We start from the raw sequence: 26,218 nt of genomic DNA, 5'->3' as shown, positions 1-26,218 counted from the left end.
GCAAATTCTACCATCTGTACAAAAAAGACTTGGCAGCATTCCTACAGAAACAATTCCAAAACTTGAGGAGGAGGGATCTCTCCCCAACTCATTTTATAATGACAGCATCATCTTGATACAAAAACCTGACAGAGACACAACAACAACAAAACAGATCAGGCCAATATCCTTCCATAACATTGAGTCAAAAATCCTCAAGAAAATACTTCAAATCAGATACAGCAGCACATCAAAAAGCTTATCCACCATGATCAAGTAGGCTTTTCTCCTGGAATGTAATATTGTTTCAACATACACAAATCAATAAATGTGATTTATCACATAAACAGAACTAAAGACAAAAACCACATGATTGTCTCAACAGATGTAGAAAAGGCTTTCAGTAAAATTCAACACATCATTTTAAAAACTCTCAATAAACTAGTTATTGAAGAAGTATACCTCAAAATAATAAGAGCCATCTATGACAAATCCACAGCCAACATTATACTGAATAAGCAAAAGCTAGAAACATTCCCCTTGAAAACTGGCACAAGTAAGGATGCTCTTTCTCACTATTTCTGTTCAGCATGGTATTGGAAGTCCCAGCCAGAGCAATCAGGCAAGAGAAATAACTAAAGCACATCCATATAGAAAGAGAGGAAGTTTGCAGATGACATGATTCTATATCTAGAAAACCCCACAATCTTGGCCCAAAAGCTTTTTCAGCTGAAAAACAACTTCAACAAAGTTACAGGATATGAAATCAATGTACAACAATCACTAGCATTCCTCTACACCAACAACGGCCAAACCAAGAGCCAAATCAGAAAAGCAATCCCATTCACAATTGCCACAAAAAGAATAAAGTACTTAGAAATACAGCTAACCAGGGGGGTGAAAGATTTCTACAATGAGAAATACAAAAAAAAAAAAAAAAAAAAAAAAAAAAAAAAAAAAAACACCAAAAAACAAAAAATGCTCAGAGAAATCAGAGAAGACACAGATTTTTAAAATCCCATGCTCATGGATAGGAAGAATCAATAACATTAAAATAGCTATACTGCCCCATGCAATTTATAGATTCAATGCAATTTCCATCAAAACACCATCATTATTCTTCACAGAGCAAGAAAAAAATATTTTTTAATCCATATGGAACAGAAAAAAGCCCAATTGGCACAGGCAATCCTAAGTAACAAGAACAAAACTGGAGGCTTATATTACCTGACATCAAACTATACTATAAGGCTACAGTAATCAAAACAACATAGTACTGCTATAAAATCAGGTACATAGACCAATAGAACAGAAATATAGCCCAGAAATAATGCTACACATCTATGATCATCCGATCTTCAACAAAACTGATAAAAACAAGCAATGAGGAAAAGAATCCTATTCAATAAATGGTGCTAGAATAACTGGCTAGCCATATGCAGAAGATTGAAGCTGGACCCCTTCTTTATGTCATATACAAACATCAACTTAAGATAGATTAAAGACTTAAATGTAAAACTAAAAATTGTAAAAACCACAGAAGACAACCTAGGCACTACCATCCTGGACACTGGAGAAGGCAAAGATTTCATGACAAAGACACCAAAAGCAATTGCAACAAAAGCAATAATTGGCAAGTAGGATTTAATTAAACTTAGGAGCTCCCGCACAGCAAAAGAAACTATCAACAGAGTGAAAAGACAACTTACAGAATGAAAAAAAATATTTGCAAACCATGCATCTGACAAAGGTCTACTATCCAGTATCTGTAAGGAACTTAAACAAATTTACAAGAGAAAAACAAACAGCTCAATTAAAAAGTGGGAAAGGACATTACTTCTCAAAAGAAGCATACATGTAGCTAACAAGCATATGAAAAAAAGGCTCAATATCACTAAGTTTTTAGAGAAATGCAAGTCAAAATCACAATGAGATATCATCTCACACCAGCCAGAGAATGGCTATAATAAAAAAGCCAAAAAATAATAGATGCTGGCAAGGTTGTGGAGAAAAGGGAACATTTACACACTGTTGGTGGGAGTGACGGGAATATAAATTAGTTCACGCATTGTGGAAAGCAGTATGGTGATTCCTCAAAGAGCTAAAAAAAAGAACTACCGTTAGACTCAGAAATACCATTACTGGGTGTATACCCAGAGGAATATAAATCACTCTACCATAAAGACACATGCAGAGGAATGTGTCTCTGCACATTCACAATAGGAAAAACATGGAATTAACCTAAATGTCCATCAATGACAGATTGGATAAAGAAAATGTCATACATATACATCATGGAATACTGTGCAGCCATAAAAATGAATGAGATTTTGACCTTTGCAGGAACATGAATTGAACTTGAGGCCATTATCCTTAGTAAACTAATGGAAGAACAGAAAATCAAATACCACATGTTTTTGTTTATAAATTGGGAGCTATGTGATAAGAACTTATGAACACAAAGAAGAAAACAACAGATACTGGGGTCTACTTGAGTGTGGAGGGTGGGAGGAGCAAGAGGAGCAGAAAAGATATTAGGTACTGGCATTAATATCTGGATGATGATATATGTACAGTAAACCCCTGTGATACGTGTTTATTCATGTAAGAAACCTTTACATGTACTCCCAAATCTAACATAAAATTTAACCTGGGGGAAAGAAAAGAGAATTGTCTAGCCATGACTTTTCCCACCTTTTAGTGAAATAATAATAATAAAATTGATGTGTTGCTTCAGTTTCTTGTATATCCTGGATTAGTCTCTTGTTGGATGAATAGTTGGCAAATATTTTCTCCCACTTAACAGGTTCTTTCTTCTGCTGATTATTTATTTTGTGGCATGGGAGATTTTTAGTTTAATATATTCCCATTTGCCTATTTCTATTTTAGTTGTCTGTGCTTTTGAGGTCAAAGTCATAAAATATTTGCTTAGACTATTGTTGTCAAGTATTTCCCCTGTGTTTTCTTTCAGAATTTTTATAATTTAAGGCCTTACATTTATGTCTTTAATTTCACCTTCAGTTGATTTGTGAACATGTTAAGAGATAATGGTCCAGTTTCATTCTTCTGCATATTGCTATTTGGTTTTTAAGAGAGTGTCCTTTTGCCAGTGTATATTCTTAGTGCTTTTGTCAAAAATCAGTTGTCTGTACATAAGTAGACTCCCTTCTGAGTTTTTCTATTCTGTTCCATTGGTCAATGTGTATATTTTTATTCCAATACCATGCTGTTTTGATTATTATACTCTTGTAATACATTTTCAAGTCAGGCAGTGTGATACCTCCAGTTTTGTTTGTTTTGCTCACAATTGCTTTAGCTATGCTGGCTCTTTTTTAGTTTCATGCAAATTTTAGAATTATTTCTTCCATTTTTGTGAAAAACGTTAATGGTATTTTGATAGGAATTGCACCAAATTCATACATTGCTTTGGGCAGCATGGTCATTTTTACAGGATTAATTCTTCTAGTCCATGAGAATGAGATGTCTTTCCATTTATTTGTCATTCATCAGTAATGCTCAACATCACTAATCATCAAGAAAATGCAAATAAAAACCACAATAAGATATCATCTTACACAATTTAAAATGACTACTATTAAAAAGTAAAATAAAATAAATAACAGTTGATGATAAGGACGTGGAGAAAACAGAACTCATACTCTGTTGGTGGGAATGTAAAGTAGTAGAACCATTGTAGAAAACAGTATGGAGATTTTTCAAAAAACTAAAAATAAATTCATCAACCTCACTACTTGGTATCTATACAAAAGCATAGAAATCAGTATATCACAGGAATACCTACTCTTGTATATTTATTGCATCACAATTCACAATAGCAAAGATACACAGTCAACCTAAGTGTTCATCAGTGGATGAATGGATAAAGAAAATGTGGTACATACACACAATGGAATAGCATTTGCCAATTAAGAAGAAAATCATGTCATTTGCAGAAAGTTATATGGAACGGGAGGTTATTATGTTAAGTGAAATAACTCAGGCAGAGAAAGACAAATATTGCATGTTCTCCCTCATACGTGGGAGCTGAAAAAGCTTACTCATAAACATAGAAAGAAGAATGATAGATACTAGAGGCTGGGACGAGGGGATATGAGGGAGAATTAAGAGAGATAGCTTAATGGGCATGCACATACCATTAAACAAAAGGTGTAAGTTCTATTGCTCAACTGCAGAGTAGGATTAATAACAATGTAGTGTATGTTTATATATACACACACAATGTACACACACAATATAATGTGTGTGTATATGTGTGTGTGTATATATACATATATATGTATAGTATATATACAAATGGAAGTATTTGGATAATGTATGTGTGTATATATATCTCATAAATAGATTATCTCTATACAATATAATATATATACACATACATACATACATGCAAGTGCTGGCAAATATGTAACAAAATTAAAACCCTCATGCACTTTTAGTAGGAATGTAAAAGGGTACAGTCACTGGGGAAAACCATATGGTGGTTCCTCAAAAAAATAAAAATAGGATTACCATATGATCCATCTGTTCCACTTTGGGTATATACCCAAAAGGAATTAAAAGGAAGGGCTTGAGGAGATATTTGTACATTCCTATTTATAGTAGGATTATACACAATAACTAAGATATGGAAGCAACACAAATGCCAATTGATGGATGAATGGAGAAGCAAAATGTGCTATATTCATAAAATGGAATATTAGTCTAAAAAGGAATGGAATTCTTCAATGTGCTATAGTATGGATGAGCATTGAGGACATTATGCTAAGTGAAACAAGTCTGTTATAAAAAGACAAATATTTCTATAATTCCACTTATATGAGGAACTTTGAGTACTGAAAATCATAGAGGCCAAAAGTAGAATGTGGGTTGCCAGGGCTTTGACAGAGGGGCAAATAGGGAATTACTGTTTGATGTGTACAGAATTTCAGTTTGGGAAGATGAAAAAGCTCAGATGAATTGTGGTGATGGGTGCACAACGTGAATGTACTCAATGCGTCCAAACTGTACACTTAAAATGGTTAAAACAGTACATTTTATGTTATGTAGATTTTACCAAAATAAATAATAAAATTTTCTGTTTTTGAAAATACTTTGTGGGAGAATGTATCCCACAGAGTGGAAGAAAATATCTTTAAAACATATATTGACAATGACTTGAATCTAGAATACATTACCTCTCAATTTCATGATGCATTTACAATATTTTTTCCTTTCTGTTTTCCCTTAAAACAGTATACTAATATTTTTGAAACACATGGTGAAGGCATGTAAGTGCCTGAGTTGGGATCCTGGCTCTGCCATTATTTAGCTAGGTCATCTTGGATAAGATATTTAGCTTCCTTCTGTACCAGAATTTATCACCTGTAACATCTCTTTCACTAAAGATTGAATATACTAATCTGTATAAAATTCTTAGCACACGTAATAAGCATGTAATATATATTAACTAATATCAAATCACTTTGCTCCTTTTCTTCTGGTAAAAGTGGATGTGCTATTTAGTCTACAGTTATTATTCACTGGCTGAGGTATGGACATTTTTGGAGTAAAATACAAAAAACACTTTAACTTTAATTTGGTTTAAGGTCATTTGTGTCTTCATTTCACAGGAGAAAATTATTGAAAAAAATCCTCTGAAGAGTCCAGCTCTACTTTATAACTTGTGATTTTTGGCTATAGCTCCAGCTTATGAAGAAGAATGACTGACTGATTATTGCCTTGCATATGTCATTTCCATAGGGACTTCAAAGATAAAGCTGAGGGCACATGTCACCGATGTTGAGTTCAGCTATCACAACATTTTCAAAACTACCGTTTCCATTTTACCAAAAAGGAAAAGAATCAGTTTCAGGTGTCAATGCAGACCATGAAATTTAGCAAACTGTGTGTCAACATGTGACTAATTTTGAGAAGAGTGTCTTTTGATTTATATTGGATATCTGAAAAAATACCTATGACCTAAAATATTTATGATATACTGAATTATTATCCCTTCTGGACTAAAAGTATGGTAAAAATCAGCATAATTTATTTGATCATGTGATGTCCGATATATGACAAAAATAAAGCTATCAACTAAAAGAAATATTTTCTTTTCCTAGGAGCAGAAGTATCAGGAGTTTGTAGCATTAAGCTCACAAACTTTAGGAGGCTGGATTCCAAATCCCAGGACATGAGTTCCAAGTATGTAGTGTTCCAGTAGTTCAAACAAGTATCATTGCTCTTTGGCTAAATATCTTGCCAGAGAATGGGCATTTAGAAAAGGAGATACTTTCAGCAAGTTCCCATCCTTTTAATCCACGTACCTCTGTTTCTGTGATGCAAAGTGATAGTGAGTCCAATGATTACACACATTGAAGAGAAAACTATCCCAATGCCTATCAGGCAGGGAGAATTCCAGTCACAGCACCTACCTGAAGAAGAAGAGATATTGTAATTATTAGTTATTGGTGTGGAGGCACTTTATATTGGGGCACAATGTGTCAAGAAATCAAGAGGTATGTTTTGATGCCACCCCCCTGAATTCATTTAGATTTGGGCTAAGGCTTAGGTCTAAAGATCAGAGAGCTGTGGGTGACAGAGACAAGAAGAACGGCTGTTTCTAGGATGGGACAGGTTTGGGTTGAGGCTCAACAGGTCTGGAGGAAAACAAATCCTTCTTTCTCTCCATCTAGTCCGTCAATCAATGGGCTTCATTAGAGCACTAGATGGAGTTACGCTCCGATTGTTATCATTTCACCTGGGCTTGAAAGAGGCTGGGAGTCCAATAGTTCTGGAGACCTGTGAATTGCCTAAAAGATCATATGAGCTTTGGATATACGAATCTCATGAGTAAAAGTGTTTTCAACAAAATAATATTAAAAATCTTCTTTAGCACATGTAACAGCAACATCACTTGGCTATCTAGTCTGTCCATAAAATAGTCTATGATGTGGTGCTTACTACCACAGGTGATGCCATTCCACCACTGGAGTGTTATAGGCACACTGGAACTTAGTGGTTAAAATATGGAATACAGTGTCCATGTGGCTTATAATCGATCTTGTTTCCTACAATTACAAGCTGTGTGATTTTAGGTGCAATAGTTAACTTTGGTGTGTTTATTTTCATAATGTAGAAATTAGAGGCATAATAAAATTTAATTCAAAGTGTATTATGGAAGTTAAATGCACTAATTTCTGTGTATCTGTTGGTGTGGAGTTTTTCAGTAGTAAAAATACAACAAATGTTAGCCTCTGATGATTATGTAATAATTGCTATTATAAAACTAATTCTGCATCCTTAAAAATGATTTATTCCAACTGATTCACCAACACCTTTTAAATAAAGTTGAAGAGATTTTCAGAAACTCAAATTATGCCCATGAGAAACAGTTGAATAACTGGGCACACTCAGTTTGGCAAAGGTCAATTTGAGATGCTCCTGACTACTAACCTCTGAAGAGCTATCTGGGAAATGTCTGTTGTTACACACGTGACCTTAGAATGTTCAACAAACTGTAAGATACACAGAAGCAGGTAAGTACTAAATAAGGACAAGCATTAAAAGATGTATTGAAGTAGGAACATTAGAAAACACAAATCTCTAAAACCTTGGATAGTGTAAATAAGCCGATAGAAGCTACAATACAGTTTATTTTGCAGAACAGCAGCTAGCAGGGGTGAACGTTGGGGACTGGTGGCTTTCTGGTGGAGTGGTGTCTTCCCCAACCACAGTGGTGGAAAATGGCAGTTCTGAGGGTCAGATAACAGAGTTCAGGCCAGAAGAGCAGCTGGAAATGTAAAGGGAAAATCCAAGAAGCGGAGAGACGTGCAGCAGGACCAAGACCCAAATCCTTCACTGACAGCAGAACTGTGGTGGGAGGAGGACTGGGGACCTGGTGAAAAGCAGGAGGAGACCACAGGAGACTACTCTTCAAACACAGAGCTCTGCCAGAAGAGATCTGTGAGTCTGAAGCTTCTTAAATTGAGCATAACCCCAAATCATGAACAGTTATTTTTTTGTCTCTTAAATTTTCTTGCTTATCGTGCAAGTTCCCCCAATCCCTGCCCCCAACACCGTAGTTGACAATGAATGAAAGCATCTTGTTTCAGGAAAAGTAAACCACCTGGTGTTGCAGCTAGTGTAACTCTCCCTATGTGGTATATTTTCCTGATGCTGTGCAGTTAAAACTTTATTTTATGCCCTGAAGGGTCATTGGCCTCCTTAAGAATTCAAGTGAGAAATATGTGTAAATTTTGTTACGTGTTAAATGCAAAAAAAGCTTTCCTAGGCTGTTTGAAAATCTGTCACCATAAGGAAAATAGGTTTCAACTTGGTTGAGATACAAAAATATCACACTTTCAGATAACAGCATTGTCAACAGCTCCAGCAGCAAAAGAGAACAGTACATAGGATCAAGGAATGGGTGGAGAGCATATGTATAACATACATCCCAGAGTTCAGAACTTCCTAAGACAGACAGACCTGAGAATTATGGGTCATGCAGCTTTAGCTTCCCCACCCCCATTAGCATCTCTCATCCTTTAAGCCAACTTACGTTGCTCTCTTTGCTGTAGCTCAACACTGGGCATCATAATGAAGAATAGCAGAACAGCCAAGATTGCAACCAGAATCAGTATCCAGACAGAATCCCATGAAAATAGTTTATCTGAAATAGGGAGTCATAAATCTTACCACTTAGAAAACTTAAACCCACCAAACTAGAAATGATGATTCATCCAAAGCATGTTTCTATTTAATACCTATCACCTTTGAATATAAACCAAGTCCAATTTGGGAATTATAATTGAACACGTGAAAAATGGGATAGGATCTGGAGTAGGGCAGAGCTGAATGTGAGTTAGTTTGAAGATGGAGCAAAGGTGAGTGAAGGCTGCTGTTTCATGTTTTTTGTTTGTTTGTGACAGAATCTCACTATATCGCCAAAGCTGGATCGCAGTGTTGCAATCACTGCTCATTGCATCCTCAACTTCCCTGGCTCAAATGATCCTCTCACATCAGCCTCCTGAGTATCTGAGGCTACAGGCACATGCCATCCTGCCCAACTAATTTTTTACTTTTTAATTTCTCGTAGAGACAAAGTCTTGCTATGTTGCCTAGGCTGGTTTCAAACTCCTGAGCTCAAGGTATCCTACCCGCCAGACCTTTCAAAGTGCTGGGATTACAGGCACGAGCCATGGCGCCTGGCCTCTTCCGTACTTTCTGACATTTAATGAATAGAGATAAAATTTCCCTGAGATGTCTCTATTCCCAGGACTGTAACTCATGTTCAAAGTTTGTGCTCATTATAATTCTTTTAAATCATCATTTTTTAAGTGCATATACTTTTAAAAAACACTTTTCACTGAAGTTGTAAATAAATCAGCAGGACTTCCCCTGGCCCTTACTTTTCCTTTCTTTGTTTTATTCATATATATCCTGCTATGAACTGGGGGGAAGGAAGATATGTAGTTTAGTCCTCCTTTATCCCCTGTAACTGTTTGTATTGCTGTTTCTGACACAACCATAATATGAAGCTTTTTTTCTGGAAAATCAAACGAGAAAATAAATGCAAAAATGTTTGAATGTAGTAAATTGCTAAAATTGTTAGGGGGGTCATTCCTGTAAGTGATAATATCCCTCTCAGCATGTGGCTCTCACATTAATTTCATGGACATACACAAACACTAGCACATTCATATTTACTTGACAGTTTACAAGACACTGTATTTCAGTCATTTAAGTATCAATTATTTATTGCATTCCTGCTATGTGCTGTGCAATATTTGAAGCACTTGGAGTGTATCAGTGTATAAAACCAACAAAGATTTCTATTTTCAGGTTTTAGAGGGAGACAGATAAGTGACAATAAACATAATAAATTAGTTGTATGCTGGGCTAAATGGCGAAAATAATATGGAAAAAAGAAAAATTAAGTAAGGTAAGGAGAGAAAGAATCAAGTAATTTGGGGGCAGGTGGCATTTTTTTCAAGCTGGTTTGTCAAATTACTCTTTATTAGGGAAGTTAAGTTGAGCAGAGACTGGAAGGACATAGGGGAAGTTAAAGCATTCTAGGAAGAGGGACCAACTAGAGCTAAGCCTCCAAGGCAGGAGCATGTCTGGCAGGTTTGGGAACAGAAAAGAGGTCTGTGTGACTAGAGTAGAATGGACAAAGGAGGGTGTTAGGATATGAGGTCAGATAGGTAATGGGCGCAGAGATAATGCAGGACATTGAAGGGCATTTTACTGTGAAAAACGAAGGGGAGAAATTGCAGGGTCTTGAACAGAGGGTTCCTATTTATATGATGAGGATGTACCATAGTAGACAAGAGTAGAAATAAGAGGACATTTAGGATGCTATTACCAAAGTTCAGACCATGGGTGATGGTGTCTCAGACTTGGATAGCAGTAGTAAGTTGGTGAGAAGTGATGAGATGCTGGATATATTTTAAAGGTAGAGCTAACAATATTTCTTATTAGATGTGATGCAGAATATGAGAGAAAAATTAGTGTCAAGGATGAATTCAATAATTTTGTTCTGAGAAACTGAAAATATAAGGTGTGATTGGTCTGGTCAGGCATGGTGGCTCATACCTGTAATCCCTGCACTTTGGGAGGCTGAGGGGGGCTGATCACGAGGTCAGGAGTTGGAGACCAGCCTGATCAAAATGGTGAAACCCCATCTCTAATAAAAATACAAAAATGAGCCAGGCGTGGTGGCACACACCTGTAATCCCAGCTACTCAGGAGGCTGAGGCAGGAGAATCGCTTGAACCCAGGAAGTTGAGGTTGCAGTGAGCCGAGATCGTGCCATTGCACTCCAGCCTGGGTGACAGAGCGAGACTCTGTCTCAAAAAAACAAAAAGTGTGACTGGAAAGACATTAATTAAGCAAATTGGCAGGTAATCAGGAGTTAATTTTATGATGTGTTTGGTTCAGGATATTTATTAGACTTCTCTGTTGAGATGTTGAGTTTGAAGATGAAAACAGAGTTTGGAGAGAGGTCTGGGCAGGAGATACTATTGGAGGAGCCACAGTCACATTGATGGTATTCAAAGTCTTGAGACAGAATGAACTCACATCAGAGGAAAGGCTCAAAAAACTAAATCTGGGAAACAGAAAACCAAATATTACATGTTCTCACTTATGAGTGGGAGCTAAATGATAAGAACACAGGGACACGTAGAGGGGAACAACACACACTGGGGCCTGTTGGAGAGTGGAGGGTCGGAAGAGCGAGAGAACAAGAAAAATAATTAATGGGCACTAGGCTTAATACTTGGGTGACAAAATAATCTGTATGACAAACCTCCATGGCATAAGTTTACCTATATAACAAACCTCAACATGTACCCCTAAACTTAAAATAGAAGTTAAAAAACAAAACAAAAACTATGTACTGGGAACCTGAATAGCAAGAAGACAGAGTGAAAAGAAAAAGACTGTAACAAAAAGAATATGAAAGAAAACATTAATTTTTTTAATTAATAAAACCAAGAGAAAGTAATGTCTTGGAAACCAAGGGAAGAAAGTATGCATATGATTTTTTCCTCTTTAACTTACACATTTTATGGCAATGGCCATCATTTCAAGAACAAACACTCAGATCGCACCTGATAAGACAATGCTTGTCCTTTCCTCTTGACCAGTTATAGGATTTCGAAGGTAGCAAGTTATGTTGCCATGGGAGCTATCTCTAAGGAGAAGGCTCATCTTCATGTTGAACAATTTGTTTCCATCCTGTGAATGGGATTTTGATGAAGGTGGAATGATCTCTCCTCTGCTGTCTCTCCATTCCATTTGAGGCTGTGGGAACCAACCTTCTGAATTACACTCCACTAAAAGACCTTTGATATTCGGAGGATGAATAAGAATTTGTACTTCTAAACTTGTAGCTGGTTGGAAAACAAAAAGGGAGAAACTATATTTAGGGGAAGAGAAGAAAACAGAGAACAGAGGGGAAAAGACTTCCTGCCCCCTTTCATCCCTGTGTCCCTAGATATTGATAGCTAAACTCTATGGGGCTGATTGTCATGACAAGCCATTCAAAAAGGAACAGGGATAAGCCATACTGAAGTGTTGTGATAAACCTATTAACAACATAGTCCAAAGTAAGTGAGGTGAGAAAATGCCTGTTTTTTCATTTATTCTTTCACTCAAAATGTGGGCTATTAACTAAATTCACATAACTCGACTAGGTCCTTGGATTATGATATACAAAAAAATCAAGATCTCAGTCCTCATAGAATTTATGGCTTAATGTTTTTTCTTTTATCTTCACCATTAGCCACTTCTGAGCCACCATAACAAATTACAAATAACAAACATTATAAATGCATATTTGCAACTTTAATTAAAACTTTAACTTTCACGTATTTTGCATACAATAGATATTTTTACATGCAATATGTTTTACTTAAAAATACGTAATACATTAGTGTTTTCAAAATATGATACATACCACTTTAGAGAAAATAGATAAGGCTTTAGAGAAAATAGATAAGAAAAAAGAAATTTTCAGGATTTACCTGGGACATAAGTCTTGCCTAATATGTGGGCAAAGAAAGAATGAACAGAGATTTAAACCGTGACTCTAGAGTAGCTCTGTCTAATAAAATTTTCTGCAATGATGGAAATATGTGTGCCCTCTAATACAGTAGCTGCTTGCCACATGAGATGACTAAACACCTGAAATGTGGCCATTGAGACTGAAAAACTGAATGCTTAATTTTATTTAATTTTCAGATGAATTTAAATGGCCACATGTGGCTAATATATATCATATTGGATAGCTCAACTGTAGACTATAGAATTGAGTGTCACATAATATCCAGTAAAGATGGTAAATGTGACTGCCCTGTATCCCTCCACATGTGTCCTCACATTTGTGAAGCCCTTGGTTTGCTTCAAGTCCTCCATCTCTTCTCCATTTCTCTGTCATTCAGAATACTTCAAGTGTGAGGTGATTTGCTTAAATGCTTTGTATTTGCAAATAACATCTATATAGTATATATATTGTAGAACTTTGAAGATAGTGGGTGAAGCCTTTTTGAAACACATTTAGAAAAGTGAATCTGTAACTAGGTAATCAGTGAGTTGATTCAGGGAGAAATCAGAATAAGAATTACCATTAAAGAGTCTATTGTAAAGATTCAGGTACTTTCAAAAGTCAGGTTTTACTAAAGTGTTGCCAGAAATAGCTAGAAGGATTATAACGAATTTTAAAAGGATTCTGTTAATTTTTTAGCAGTCTAACAATATATGTAGACATAAAAAAGCAGACAGTATTTACTGATAGTTTTGATGTCTGCACAGGCATAATTCTCATTCTTGATCCTCCACTCCTTCTAATTCAAACACTAAACTCATGAATTTGACCTTGTTAACCAGACCATATAAGAGAAAAATAGAAATAGTGAGAATTTTCCTAATACTCAGCCTCATACAGGTTGAGAATCTTGGATGCATAGAAAACTCACAGGGATCCATCCTTACCTGTGACCTTCACTTCTGCGATGGCCTCTTCATAGACATCTCCATCTTTGAAGAAGCAGTGGTACTGCCCGTCATCATCAGCACTGACATTAAGGATCCTGAGGGTCACTTTACCTTCTCCAATGGCTTCCTTCAGGAGCTTTGTCCGCTCCACATACTTGGAGATAGTTTCTCCATACAGGTCTTTACCCTCCTTATACAGGTAAACAGGTCGTGTGTAGTGACTCCGGAACCAGCGTATCTCCATGTGTTCTGCGCTTTGTGGTGGAGACAGCTGGCAACTGAGCTCAACATTCCCACCCAGTGCAGCCAAGACTGGCCTCTCTAAGCTATTCACTGTAAATTGCTCTGGGAAGGCAGACAGCAACCAAAGGGTGAGACGTGGACTGAGACAAAATTTTCATTTGAATTATTATATCACACACACATATAGACACACCCACACACACACTCCCCACACACACATCTTACTGAGAGTAAATTCTTTTGTTTTCCCTTTTCCTTGAAAACACCTTTACTTTGCACTTTGTTTGAATGGAAATTCATGAAATTATTTCCTTTAAGGAATATGGGCCAGAGGCAGTGGCTCACACCTGTAATCCCAGCACTTTGGGAGGCCGAGGCAGGCGGATCAAGAGGTCAGGAGTTCAAGACCAGCATGACCAACATGGTGAAACCCATCTCTACTAAAAAATACAAAAATTAGCTGGGCTTGGTGGCACAGGCCTTTAATCCCAGCTACTCAGGAGGCTGAGGCAGGAGAATCGCTTGAACTCAGGAGGCAGAAGTTGCAGTGAGCTGAGATCTCGCCATGGCACTCCAGCCTGGGCGACAGAGTGAGACTCTGTCTCCAAAAAAAAAAAAAAATATATATATATATGAAAAATGGTTTCCATTGTTGCTGTATGGTTTTCATTTCTTTTAAAATAAAAAAAAATTACTACCACCAATATAATAATTGCTCCTCTTCATTCTATTATTTCATTTACTCTAAACATACTTTCAGGCAGTTCTTAAAATTTACTCCATTTTAACTATAATGAATCCATGTATGAATGCATTTGTCTTTTTCTGGCTCTTTCATACTGCTTCTTGAATTGGATGATTCTTGTCTTTCTTAAATTCTGGAAAATTCTCACACATTCTATGTTTAATTTGACCTCTCTTATTCTTCGCAATCTCTTATTATGGAAGTACTGTGCTTAACACATTGCATCTCTCTATTTTCTTGGATTTTACCAGCAAGATGTTTTAAACTATCACCACCTGCCCCTGCAAATGTCCACAGGTTAGGATGTTTCATTTGTTGTTTTCTGCTTGTGATGCCACTTGGCTGTAACAGATATTCTTTGAGGCTCAGAAATTCTCAAAGTTGATATTTAGTCCCTGACTACAATAAGGTGTGGGAAGAGGGGACATTTCAGATTCTCCATTTTGGTCCCTTGCCCCACTCATTGAGGAAAGTGAAACTGTTTTTGCAGAATTATGCCTGAGTCAGTGAAAGACATCTAACATAACTGCCTCCATCTTTCTTCTAACCCCCAAGTGGTTCTTGTTTATTCCTGGACGTAGGCTGAGCTAACTTTGGGAGAAACTTCTTTATAGTTTATAGTTTAAAAGTAAGATGATAACAGTCCTTTCTCAAAGCAGGTCTCCTTCTTGCCTGGGGACTAGATTGCCTCTGTAGGACTAACATTAGTCACAAGATTAGAAATTAAGGTTAAAGAGTCATGCAGCTGGAAGCTACAACATTCTGACCCTCCCTACACTGCTCCTAGGATCAGTGCTTGAGATATTTTGCAGACTCTGCAAATTTTAGTGCCTTAATCAATTAAACTCCAATTACATATTTAAAACATTGATTATTTTGAGTGTTTTAAATGCATATGTAACAGGTAAAATATCACATATAGAGTGATTACAAGCTAATTGTCACATTTACCTTTATATCCATTTTAAAATAATAATAATAATGCAAGGTAAAATCATTTCATTGTTATTCCATACCAGTTTTTATATCTAACTAGACATATAATTGATATATTCTTAAGGCTGTATAATACATATTTTATCAAATTTTCAGGTTTACAACAATCTTAGAGAAAATAAAGAAAAAGAAAGAAAAACTTTCAAAGGCATAATGGGAAATATTAGAACATTTTATGTTAAAATCAACAATACAGCACACATAAATTGATATAACAATTTGAGATCATGAAAATAAAAATACCTTTGAAATACTTCAAAAAATATGTTTGTAAACTTTTTATAGAAAAATTATATTAAAAAAACACTGAGCAGACAATATCTCTACAAGATATTTAAATTAGTTATATAAATACTATCTTTTTTAAAAAAGTTCTGTAATTAACCTATGAGAAGAAAGTTCAATGGGACAGAGTTTGAAGATGCAAATCCTTAGAGGAATTTGGTTTATGACAAAGATAACGTCTGGGGTATCTGAAGAAAGATTGATTACTTAATAAATAAAAAAAAAACCTAGGTATTTAAAAAAATGATGTCAGATTGTAATCTCAATTTTTATATAAGAAATCATTTTGCATGGGTTAGTTTCAAAATATAAAATAAATAGAAAAAGTTGTTATAATCTTGATGTGTGGTCTAGAAAACTCTGACTAAGCAAACATAGACTTGGACACTATGAGAAGAAGAAACAGCTGAGAAGCACAACATAAAAATAAGTCAGTAAATTGAATTTCAAACTGATCAAGAATGTATAGAAAAGGTACAACAGATCACATATTAATTCATTATTTTCAAATTTTGATTCATTAAAATTAAAAATGTCTGCTCTGCAAAAGCTTTTGTTAAGAGAAGAAAAAGACAAGCCACAGACTGAAAAAAATTGCAAAAGACATAGCTTATGAAGGACTTGTGTGCAGAACGTAAAAATTAACAGTAGAAAAACAAACAACACAATTAAAAACTAGACAAAATATCTGAACAGATACTTTATCAAAGAAGATACATAGATGGCAAATTAAGATATCAAAATGCTCAAAATTATACATAATTTAGGAATTGCAAATTGAAACAATGAGATACTAACCTAAACCTATTATAAGAATGGCTGAAATCCAAAATACAAACAAGGATGTGAGGAACAAGAACCCTCATTTATTGCTGGTGGGAGTGCAAAATGGTATAGGAACTTTGGAAGACAGTTTGATAATTTCTTACAAAGCTAAATATAAGATTACTATAGAATCTAGAAATTGTGATCCTAAGTAAATAAGTTGAAAACCACATCCAACGAAAACTTGTATACAAATGCTTAAAGAACCTTTTCTAATACTTGTTAAAATTGGAAGCAGTCAATATGTGCTTCAGTAAGAGAATGGATAAACAAACTATGGTAAGTCCATACAATGAACTATTACTCAGTGATAGAAATAAATGAGTTATGAAGCTATTAAAAGATACGTGGGAAGATTAAATACATATTACTAAGTGAAATAAGTCAGTCTGAAAAGGGCACATACTGTATGAATCCAACTGTACAACATTCTGAGTCAGACCTATAGAGAGCAAAAAGAGCAGTAATTGGCCAGGTTTCAGGGGAAGGGAGGAATGAACAGGTGAAGCACAGGACATTTTTATGATAGTGAAATTATATTGTATGATACTATAATGGTGGATGCATAGCATAATACATTTATATAATGAATTGGAGAATTCCAGAGGCTGATCAAGGAAAAAGATAAGACCATAGGTGGCAGTAGCACACAAAAGCTTCTATTTGGACACCACTTGGACAGGGTTGCAAAAAGAGCAGTTCTTACAGGATAAGGCCTTATAGAAGCACAGGGGACCACCATCCAGAATGCAGGAGGACAAAGGCACTCCCAAGCATGGGAGGGGAGATGCTGTGTGTCTAGATAACATCACTTCACAGCATGGTAGGAAGCTGCTGGGTCAGAGGGCTCTGAAGAGCATCAGGCTGCAGTTTATATAACTACAAGGTTTTTCTTATCTACAGCTGGCAGATGTTGGGTGCAGTTTCCCAAGGTGTACAAAGCAGGAAGACATAAAATGGCAGAAAAAAAAAAATCTGCCTGTTCGGGATATATTTACAACAACTGGATGTGAAAACACTTCAGTTTGGCATCCTGGGCTTTTGAGCTAATGAGTCTCAGCCTGATTTAAGAAGCAAGCAACAAAGGGCCAATATGCAAACGCCATCGCTCATTTCTACAACAATTTGTTAAATCTTAGAGAAAGGTACAACACAGAGTGTTTAACGTAAACTTGGACTTTAGTTAATAATCATCTATCAATATTGGTTCATTAATTTCAATAAATATACCACACAAATGAAAGAGGTTAACAAAAGGGGAAACTGTGGGAGGGGGGCAGGTAGAGAAGAGGCAGAGGGGTTATGTGGGAACTCTATATACGTTTTGCACAATTTTTCTGTAAACCTAAAACTTCTATAGAAAATAAAGTCTATAATAATTTTAAAAGTCCATGAGGAGAAAAAGGAGAGCGAAATAAATGGAAACTTGGGGGAAATTTTGTAATTCACAAAATAAAATCAAAAATCAAAACCAAAAAATTCTGCACATCCAAAATATAATTCACAAGTCCATTGAGTTATAAACTGGTCAAAAATACATGGAAAAGTTGACAGATCAAAAAGCGAATTGTAATGTGTGCAAGTTTAATGCAAAGGAAATGTGAAGTAAGGCCATTAAGTGGGCAGTTAAGATAAAATGAATACAATTTTTTGAGAGGAAGGAAGGCCACCCTAACTCAATAAACAAGTAAAATATTATCATTATGAGTTTCTATTTTTCGTCTGTAAGTTTGGAAAATATAAAAAATCCTGATACCTGTAACATCCACCTGAAAAACTCACATATGCTGTTGGTGGACAGGTACATTGGTAACTATTTCAGAATAATATTTTTAATATAATAAAAACAGCACATAGCCTTGACAAATAGTTCTGTTCTTAGAAATATTTCCTACATTCTTACACATAGATATGCTTAAAATACATGTGCATAATGTTTGTGGCAGCTTTTGTTTTATTAGCCAAAGACTGGAAACTACCCAAATATGCATCAGTAAGATGTGTGCCATGTAACAAGTAGCTTTTGCCAGAAATTTTAAATCTTGTGTGCCACTTATTGGTTCAGGGTTTTAATGTATTTGTCTCTAAATAAACTATATTTATATCTGCTTTGCATTGATCACCTTCCACTGCAAATTTTCATCATCTATCAAGGTCCCACCAGCCTATTGTGTCTTTGCTTATCTTACTGTACAGATAACTCACATGGATTCCAATATGGACCACAATTTGGGCAGCTTCTTCATTGTATAAGATATAAGTAAATCATGTCTCCTCAATACAAATATTGAGTTCTTGAGGGCAAATATTAGGACTTCTTCATTTGTTTGTTTGTTTGTTTTCTCCCTGGAACCTAACACAAATCTGGGTACATGAAAAAGACTTGCTGATCAGAAGTAGTTTTTCCTAACCATAAGACAATTCTTACAGTACATGTCCTCATTACATAACTGTATTAAACCTAAGGAACAATGCTCAAGAATTTATTCCTTTTGTTTGGTCCTTGCTTTTTCTGGCACACTTCATATTGCCAAGACCCACAAGGGTAAGAGAGAGTCATACCTGAACTTGGTATTGTCATCTGGAGGAGATTCATAACAACAAAGTATCTGGAGAAAGATAGCCCTGCAGTTTCCATTATACCTGTAATAAGAAATTAGGCAGGTTCCGTGAGAACAGGATTAATATGTCACAGAAATCACGTATCTCCACATCTTCCTGCAGTAATTAACTCTCAAATAGAGTTACCAGAAAAAACGTAGAACTACCAGTTAGATTTGAACTTCAGATAGGCAGTGTAAATTTTTTAGTATAAATACTTCTTGGGCATCATGTGATTTTTATTTTCTAAATCTGGTAACTCCACTTTTAAGATGTTTAATATAATGACCAAGTCCAGTCAGAGGTGTCTTTCTCATTAAAGGATTTCTTCCTCCCAGGCTAGACGTCATTTGTCTTCTGGTATTGTAAACTTCATCAGGTGACCTGCTTCTCCAGAGAAAGTGGCAGCAGATCTAGGGAGTAGGTCCTGTTCTCCAAAACCTTAGTAGCCTAAACATCTGCCACAGTTAGCTACATTTAGGTTCAAAGAAAAATTTAAAGACAAATTTAGCTCTATTATTCTCATGGAATGAATTAAGTAACCACTTTATAAGAGAATATGACTTTCTTTTCTTTAGTTGTGGCAATCCCTCAGAATTTTCTGCTTCTGAAGAACTCACAATTAGAGACAGGTGAATGAGTGTATATGGCCATGGAGAACAAATGGTAAAATACAATATTGCATATTTAGTCTAATGTGAAGGTTTTTCATCAGTTCTGTAATGTTTTGGCTTTTGATTCAGCAGACAAATGTGATGGTTATCTATTTATCCCCAACAAAAAAAAATTTGCTAGATTCCAGGGTCATAGGCAAGTGAACAGACACTTGGATAGTAACAATAATGTAAAAGTGCCATCCTATGAACGTGGGCAGTTCTTGCAACCTTGGAGAGCAATTCACTCTGCAGTATCATGGCAGGGAGAAGGTTCACAAAATGAAGACTTTACTAGTGAGGTGGTGTCTACATTTTGAAGAATGAAGTGGTATCTCATACAATATAAAGGGAATGAGGACATACACCAGATTCAATATGCAGAAACCTTACTGAGCAAGGGAAATTGAGGAATATATTTGTCTAGCAAGATTAAGGAGTGAGGCAGAGAGCACACTGTGAAGGGCTTCATATGCCAGGGTAATGAATTTAAGCTTTATCCTCTAGGCTAGGGAACTATTAAGAGGCTAAGAGGTAGTATGCATAGTGGATAAAAGTGAGGTCCTAAAATGGTACTGTCTTTACTATTCAGTTGTATCAGCTTAGGCAAGTTACTATAACACACTCTGTGACTCTGTTTATTCAGCTGTAAGTAAGGAATAATAATTTTTCCTCATTACATTTATTATTAGAATTGATTGAATTTTTGTATATAAAGTGGTCATAATGACACTATACTATAAAGTATGAGTACTACAAGGAAATTAAGAATGGTAAAGTATTTGTTTACTCATCATTTTTAGTACATTGAAGTTTATTGTTTAAGAGTGATAAAAAGTAGGACTTTGGAACCAGACTCAAATCCTAACTCATAGTTTCCATTAAAATAAAAAAGTCCTCATCGTCCTTAAGTTTTAGTTACTGCTTCCTGCTTCTGCTCCCTCAAGCCTAGGGATGGTCACAACCCTTTTATTTTAGCTCCAGGATATTGCAATAGGATTTCCGTACACCTCGTTCACACATTTGTAAATGATATTTTATTTGAATTCCCCAAAATATGAGCATTTCATCTGATTTGTATTTATTAGAGCCATGACTGATGCAGGAACTGGTACTGAAAGTGTCTCCCAGAAAGAAACTCTCCAAATATGATTCTGAAATTGGGTTGCTTATGTATTCAAGGAGGCCACAGCTAATGTATAGGATGGGCAATGTGTAGGATGCCATGGCACCAAACTTATGCAATTCGCCAATAATTGTGATACAGGTTTAACTGCAAGTGCGATGTAAGGTACAGAGAAGAAAACGAAGTGACTTGGTTGCTATGGCAAAAATAGTAATTTTAAAGACTATGCAGTCCTCTACCTTCTTCAGACTGCCCTAGAAGATGGACTTAAGGAAAAGGGGAAATATAAAGTTCTAAATGTACAATAGAGAATATGTTTGAAAAACGCAGAGGTCTAAGTTTCAGCTCCAAAGTCCCTCATCTTCTTCCTACCCATGAGACATGTAGCAGAAGACTTTTAGTTTTCAGGAACCTAGTAGGTTAGATGGGTACATCTATAATGGGACAGGCATTCATCTTGAAGGGACAGATACTTACTCTGTTATTGGATCTGATGTCCCTACCAGCAGCGCTTCTTCATGCACAACAACTCATACACATACAGAACGCTCTTTCATCCCATGATATCCCATACACCAGCAGTCCCCAACCTTTTTGGTACCAAGGACAGATTTCATGGAAAACAATTTTTCCATGGACTAGGAGAAGGGAGGATTAGTTTGGTGATGTATCAAGTGCATTACATCTATTGTGCAGTTCATTTCTACTATTAAACATTGTAATATATAATGAAATAATTAGACAACTCACCATAATGCAGAATCAGTAGGAGCCCTGAGCTGGTTTTCCTGCAACTAGATGGTCCCATCTGGGCATGACAGTGGGAGACAGTGACAGATCATCAGGCATGAGATTCTCATAAGGAGCATGCAACTAGATCCCTCACATCCACAGTTTACAATAGGTTTTGCACTCCTATGAAAATCTAATGCTGCTGCTGATCTGACAGGAGACAGAGCTCAGGAGGTAATGTGAGCAATAGGAAGGACCTATAAATACAGATAGAGCTCACTTGCTGGCCCTCCACTCACTTCCTGCCATCTGCCCGATTCCTAACAAGCCATGGATCAGAAACAGTCCATGGCCTGGGGGTGGGGACCCCTGCTATACAACATTGTCTCTCACAAACAGAATCATTTTACAGCAAATGAAGCACAGCAATGGGCTTAACACCATGACATTCCCTAGTCTCACCACATTCCCACAACCCAGATAGAACCATAGAGCCTCCAATAGGCGCAGGTAGGACATGTGGGATATGCCTTAAACTAGTGGCTAAATAATTGTGCCATTTTTCCTGTGGCAGAATGCATAGACCTGGAAAGCAAGGAATAGATATGAGAAGTGATACTCTCACCACATGGTTTTATAACCTGCTGGAAGAATTTTGCTTCCCTTCTTGTATCTTCAACCTCAGTGTGGCTGGAGGTCCCAGGATCTCACAGAAAAATGTTTCCACCATGGAATACAGTTATGAATTAGAAGCTGAGACTGCCCTCTAGCCATTTTGCACTTCCCACATCACTGAACCAAGAGTCAGAAAAGTGTGTCATTGGAGAGCTGGAGAGACTATTCCAGAGGGCAAAGAGGTGCCTTGATCAATAGTTCTGATCTACATAAACTGAAGCAATCCAAGTAAGGTAGGACAACCAAAGGCTAAGACCCAAAGAAATAAAGATTAAAAGGATCCCATCAGGTTAAGAACCTCATCTAGCTGAGGTGCTGATGGAGACATACAGAACACAGCATGAGTGACTGAAGAGGGCACCTACAATTACCCAGTTTAGAGTTTTGTGACCAACAGAGTCTACAAAAGCTGTATTTTCTGTTTATTAACTATGGCTTTTTATTTGTTTTGCCAGAGATAACATGAATAACACTGGTGGTGATGGTCTAGGTTTCAGGCAGAAAATACAGTCAAATTAATATTACCCATCAAGATATGGTAGCTTATGGGATTGGGCTATCCTTTGGTAAAAATATAAACTTTTCACTGAAGGAAAAGACTAGAGTGGGGCAAAACTCTTGGTAAGAGGCAGAGGTGGTGGACTGTGCTGGATATCTTCTTTGTCTATCCACATCTACGTGCCACACTTCTCCAAAGGTAATTTGTAACAAAATTAGAATAAAAGTGCAATATGAAAATTGGAAATAGGGAATAAAAAGTGTGAAGCGGTTAAAGAAAATGCAGTCTTTTGAAACATTGCTATAGAGAACCCACAGATTTTAATCTCTCAAATAAGAATCCTGATGTGATTGGGTACATGTTTCTCATTTTACATATGGGTTTTGGAAGCTGTTCAAGTGATGATGTTAGTTTTTAATAGGTACAGGATTTCAGACTGGGAAAATGAAAAATTCTGGAGATTAATGGTAGTAATGGTTGCACAACAATGTGAACGCTACAGAACAAAATATTCAAAATGGTAAAATTTGTAAGTTTATGTTCTGTATATTTTTAAATGTTAAACAAAAAAGGCAAATGTGCCATCAAAGGATTATAAAAGTTAATACAATTCACATTCAACTTGTCAGGAAAGTGAGTCAGATCACAAATGAAGATACGCATGTCTTTAACCCAGTATGGTCACACCGATTTTCCTGATATCATAGAAACAATGTCTAATTCATCCCTTTTCTGTTGTGCTTTTATTTTAAGTAAAATCAATGTGTTTCTGATATATTCACCTTATCTTTCAAAGATAACTGGTTAAAATACTCTCTATGAATCTTTGTCATCTTTCAAAAGCCAAAGCCAACAGTTTTGCACATTTAATATTTTTAAACTCCTCTGAACTATCCTATAATAAGGTATTTCTCTTTTCCTCTATTTTGTTCTTCTCAGCTAGCTACAATAGAGATGAGGTATTCTGGTTACAAAGAATACTATGCAAGGGAGACTAGTCTCACTACTATGTGACTGAGGAATAACATGCATAGGAATACTATTTCTTTAGTCCTTATCAAAACAGATTGGAGAAATGGAGAAATTGAGAACAACATTTGGGAAAACATAATGCTACAAAGTGATTTTCTACTGATGCACAAAGAAAATTTGCATTTTTCTGAAGAAGGCTAAAGATTTTCAATTTATCTCATCCTTCTGAAATCCCAAATCTCATTAGTCTTCAAATACAGGACTGTCAAGTCCTTGGAAATGTGGAATGGGGTTCCCCCTAGAAGGCACAAAGAAGAGAGAGGAATAAAAATGAAGACCATCAATGAAATGAGAACTATGTCCCTAAATCTTACTAAATCTACTCACCTACTTGAGCCAGGTGACACCAAATCAGTTCTCTATTGTCCCTACGAATGAGTCTCAGTTGAGTCACATGAATTTCGACAGTGCTCCAGCAGTTTTCTTGTAGCTAGGGCTAGATGTTCCAGAGTCATGTGGGAATCAGGCAAACTGCCTAGCAAAGCCCCTTCCTCTGCTGTCAGACTCAGCGAATCTGAGTCTGCCAGCCTGAATCTTATGTTCCAGTCCAAGGGAAATTTCCAGGGGACTGACTGCTTCAACCTGTGCATAGAACTCTTTGTTCAGCTTCAGTGATCACACCTGGTAGTATGCAAGTACTAACATGACACATGTCATTATGAAGGAAAGCAAGATGTAATCTGATGTACATATTTCATGTAATGGGTGCTGAACAAAATGGTTGTGATTAGTTTATTTTGAATGCTGTACTTGTACCTAAAAAGGAAAAGAGGGAAGCTGTGGAAGCACAAATAAAAGGCAATAAATTCAGATTAAGCATTTAGGGAAGGCTTTAGGAAGGTGATAATGGCTAAGAGAAGTCTTGAAATAAAATTACCTGCTAAGCCTAGTTAAGAAAGGGATCAGAGTAGTCTTTCCAGGCTGAGGAAGCAACACCTTGAAAGACACAGGAGAGAAGATGGTGAACTCAGAAATTTTCAAGCAGTTTACTGTGACTGGAATGGTAATTAGGATGGGAAGGAAGGATGAGAGGTGAGCTGAAGAAACAAACAAAAGTAAAATTATGAAGAGTGTAATTTCAAGAAATATATCATATATATTATTTCTTAAGTCTCATATATGAAAGTAACTATAGATAATATAGGTTACATAAATGCATAAGTACATATAACATATATGTACATATATAAGTAAATGTATAAAATATACATGTATGCATATACATGTACATATTTATAAATGGTTACACATGTTTATGCATATGTTTACATATATAAGTTCATATGCATAAGTTTATATGTACACCTGTATATATATTCACACAGCACATGTGTATGTGTAAATGATGATTCATGTATATATGTACAGTCATCCCTTGGTATACTCAGGTAATTCGTTCCATGATCCATGAGGATACCAAAATTCGAGGACACTCAAGTCCCTTTTGTAAAATAGCATAATGTTTACATAGAACCTGCACACATCCTCCTATGTATGTTAAATTATCTCTAGATTACTTATTATACCTAAATTGAAGTAAAATACTATGTAAATATTTGCTGTACTTTAGTAGTTTTTAATTTGTTTTTTGTTGTATTGTGAGTATTTTTTGTATTTCTTTAACTTTTATTTTAGGTTCAGACATATATGTAAAGGTTTGTTATACAGATAATCTGTGTGTCATGATGTACCTCAACCTTAACCTCACATCTTAAACAAAATTTAATATGAGATGGAAATCTAAATGTAAAAGTTAAAGTATAATGTATAAACCATAGATGAATATTTGCAAAACATGAGGTAGGCAAAAATTGGGGCAAGATACAAAAACCAGTATCTACAAAGAAAAAAATTATGAATCGAATTTCATCAAAATTAAAAACTTCTTTTTTTTTTTTTTTTTTTTTTTTTTGTTGAGACGGAGTCTCGCTCTGTCGCCCGGGCTGGAGTGCAGTGGCCGGATCTCAGCTCACTGCAAGCTCCGCCTCCCGGGTTCACGCCATTCTCCTGCCTCAGCCTCCCGTGTAGCTGGGACTACAGGCGCCCGCCACCTCGCCCGGCTAATTTTTTGTATTTTTAGTAGAGACGGGGTTTCACCGTGTTAGCCAGGATGGTCTGGATCTCCTGACCTCGTGATCCGCCCGTCTCGGCCTCCCAAAGTGCTAGGATTACAGGCTTGAGCCACCGTGCCCGGCCAATTAAAAACTTCTTATTAAAAATACCATTAAGAATATAGTAAGGCAAGAGAGACCATGGGAATATATGGGCATCTTAAACATCCAACAAAGGGCTGATATCCAGAATATATAAAGAACTCCTACACCTCA

At 36.2% G+C, this 26,218-nt stretch overlaps 1 protein-coding gene across 1 annotated transcript in view; it reads right to left on the bottom strand.

Annotated features, from left to right (window-relative positions):
• LOC105495009 (selection and upkeep of intraepithelial T-cells protein 1) overlaps nt 1–24,384 on the bottom strand; it is a 46,200-nt gene extending 21,816 nt beyond the window's left edge. The window contains exons 1-6 of the mRNA XM_011764129.3: nt 24,219–24,384; nt 19,136–19,216; nt 13,477–13,824; nt 11,595–11,876; nt 8,540–8,650; nt 6,306–6,413 (exon numbers count right to left, since the gene is read on the bottom strand). Of these exons, the coding sequence (XP_011762431.2) occupies nt 6,306–6,413; nt 8,540–8,650; nt 11,595–11,876; nt 13,477–13,824; nt 19,136–19,211 (925 nt within the window). The 5' untranslated portion in view covers nt 19,212–19,216; nt 24,219–24,384. The remainder of the gene's footprint in view (nt 1–6,305; nt 6,414–8,539; nt 8,651–11,594; nt 11,877–13,476; nt 13,825–19,135; nt 19,217–24,218) is intronic.
• Nucleotides 24,385–26,218: the final 1,834 nt, after the last annotated feature.

This window comes from Macaca nemestrina, chromosome 1, assembly GCF_043159975.1.
Source record: "Macaca nemestrina isolate mMacNem1 chromosome 1, mMacNem.hap1, whole genome shotgun sequence".
NCBI lineage: Eukaryota > Metazoa > Chordata > Mammalia > Primates > Cercopithecidae > Macaca > Macaca nemestrina.
This window is presented reverse-complemented; position numbering and strand designations above follow the sequence as displayed.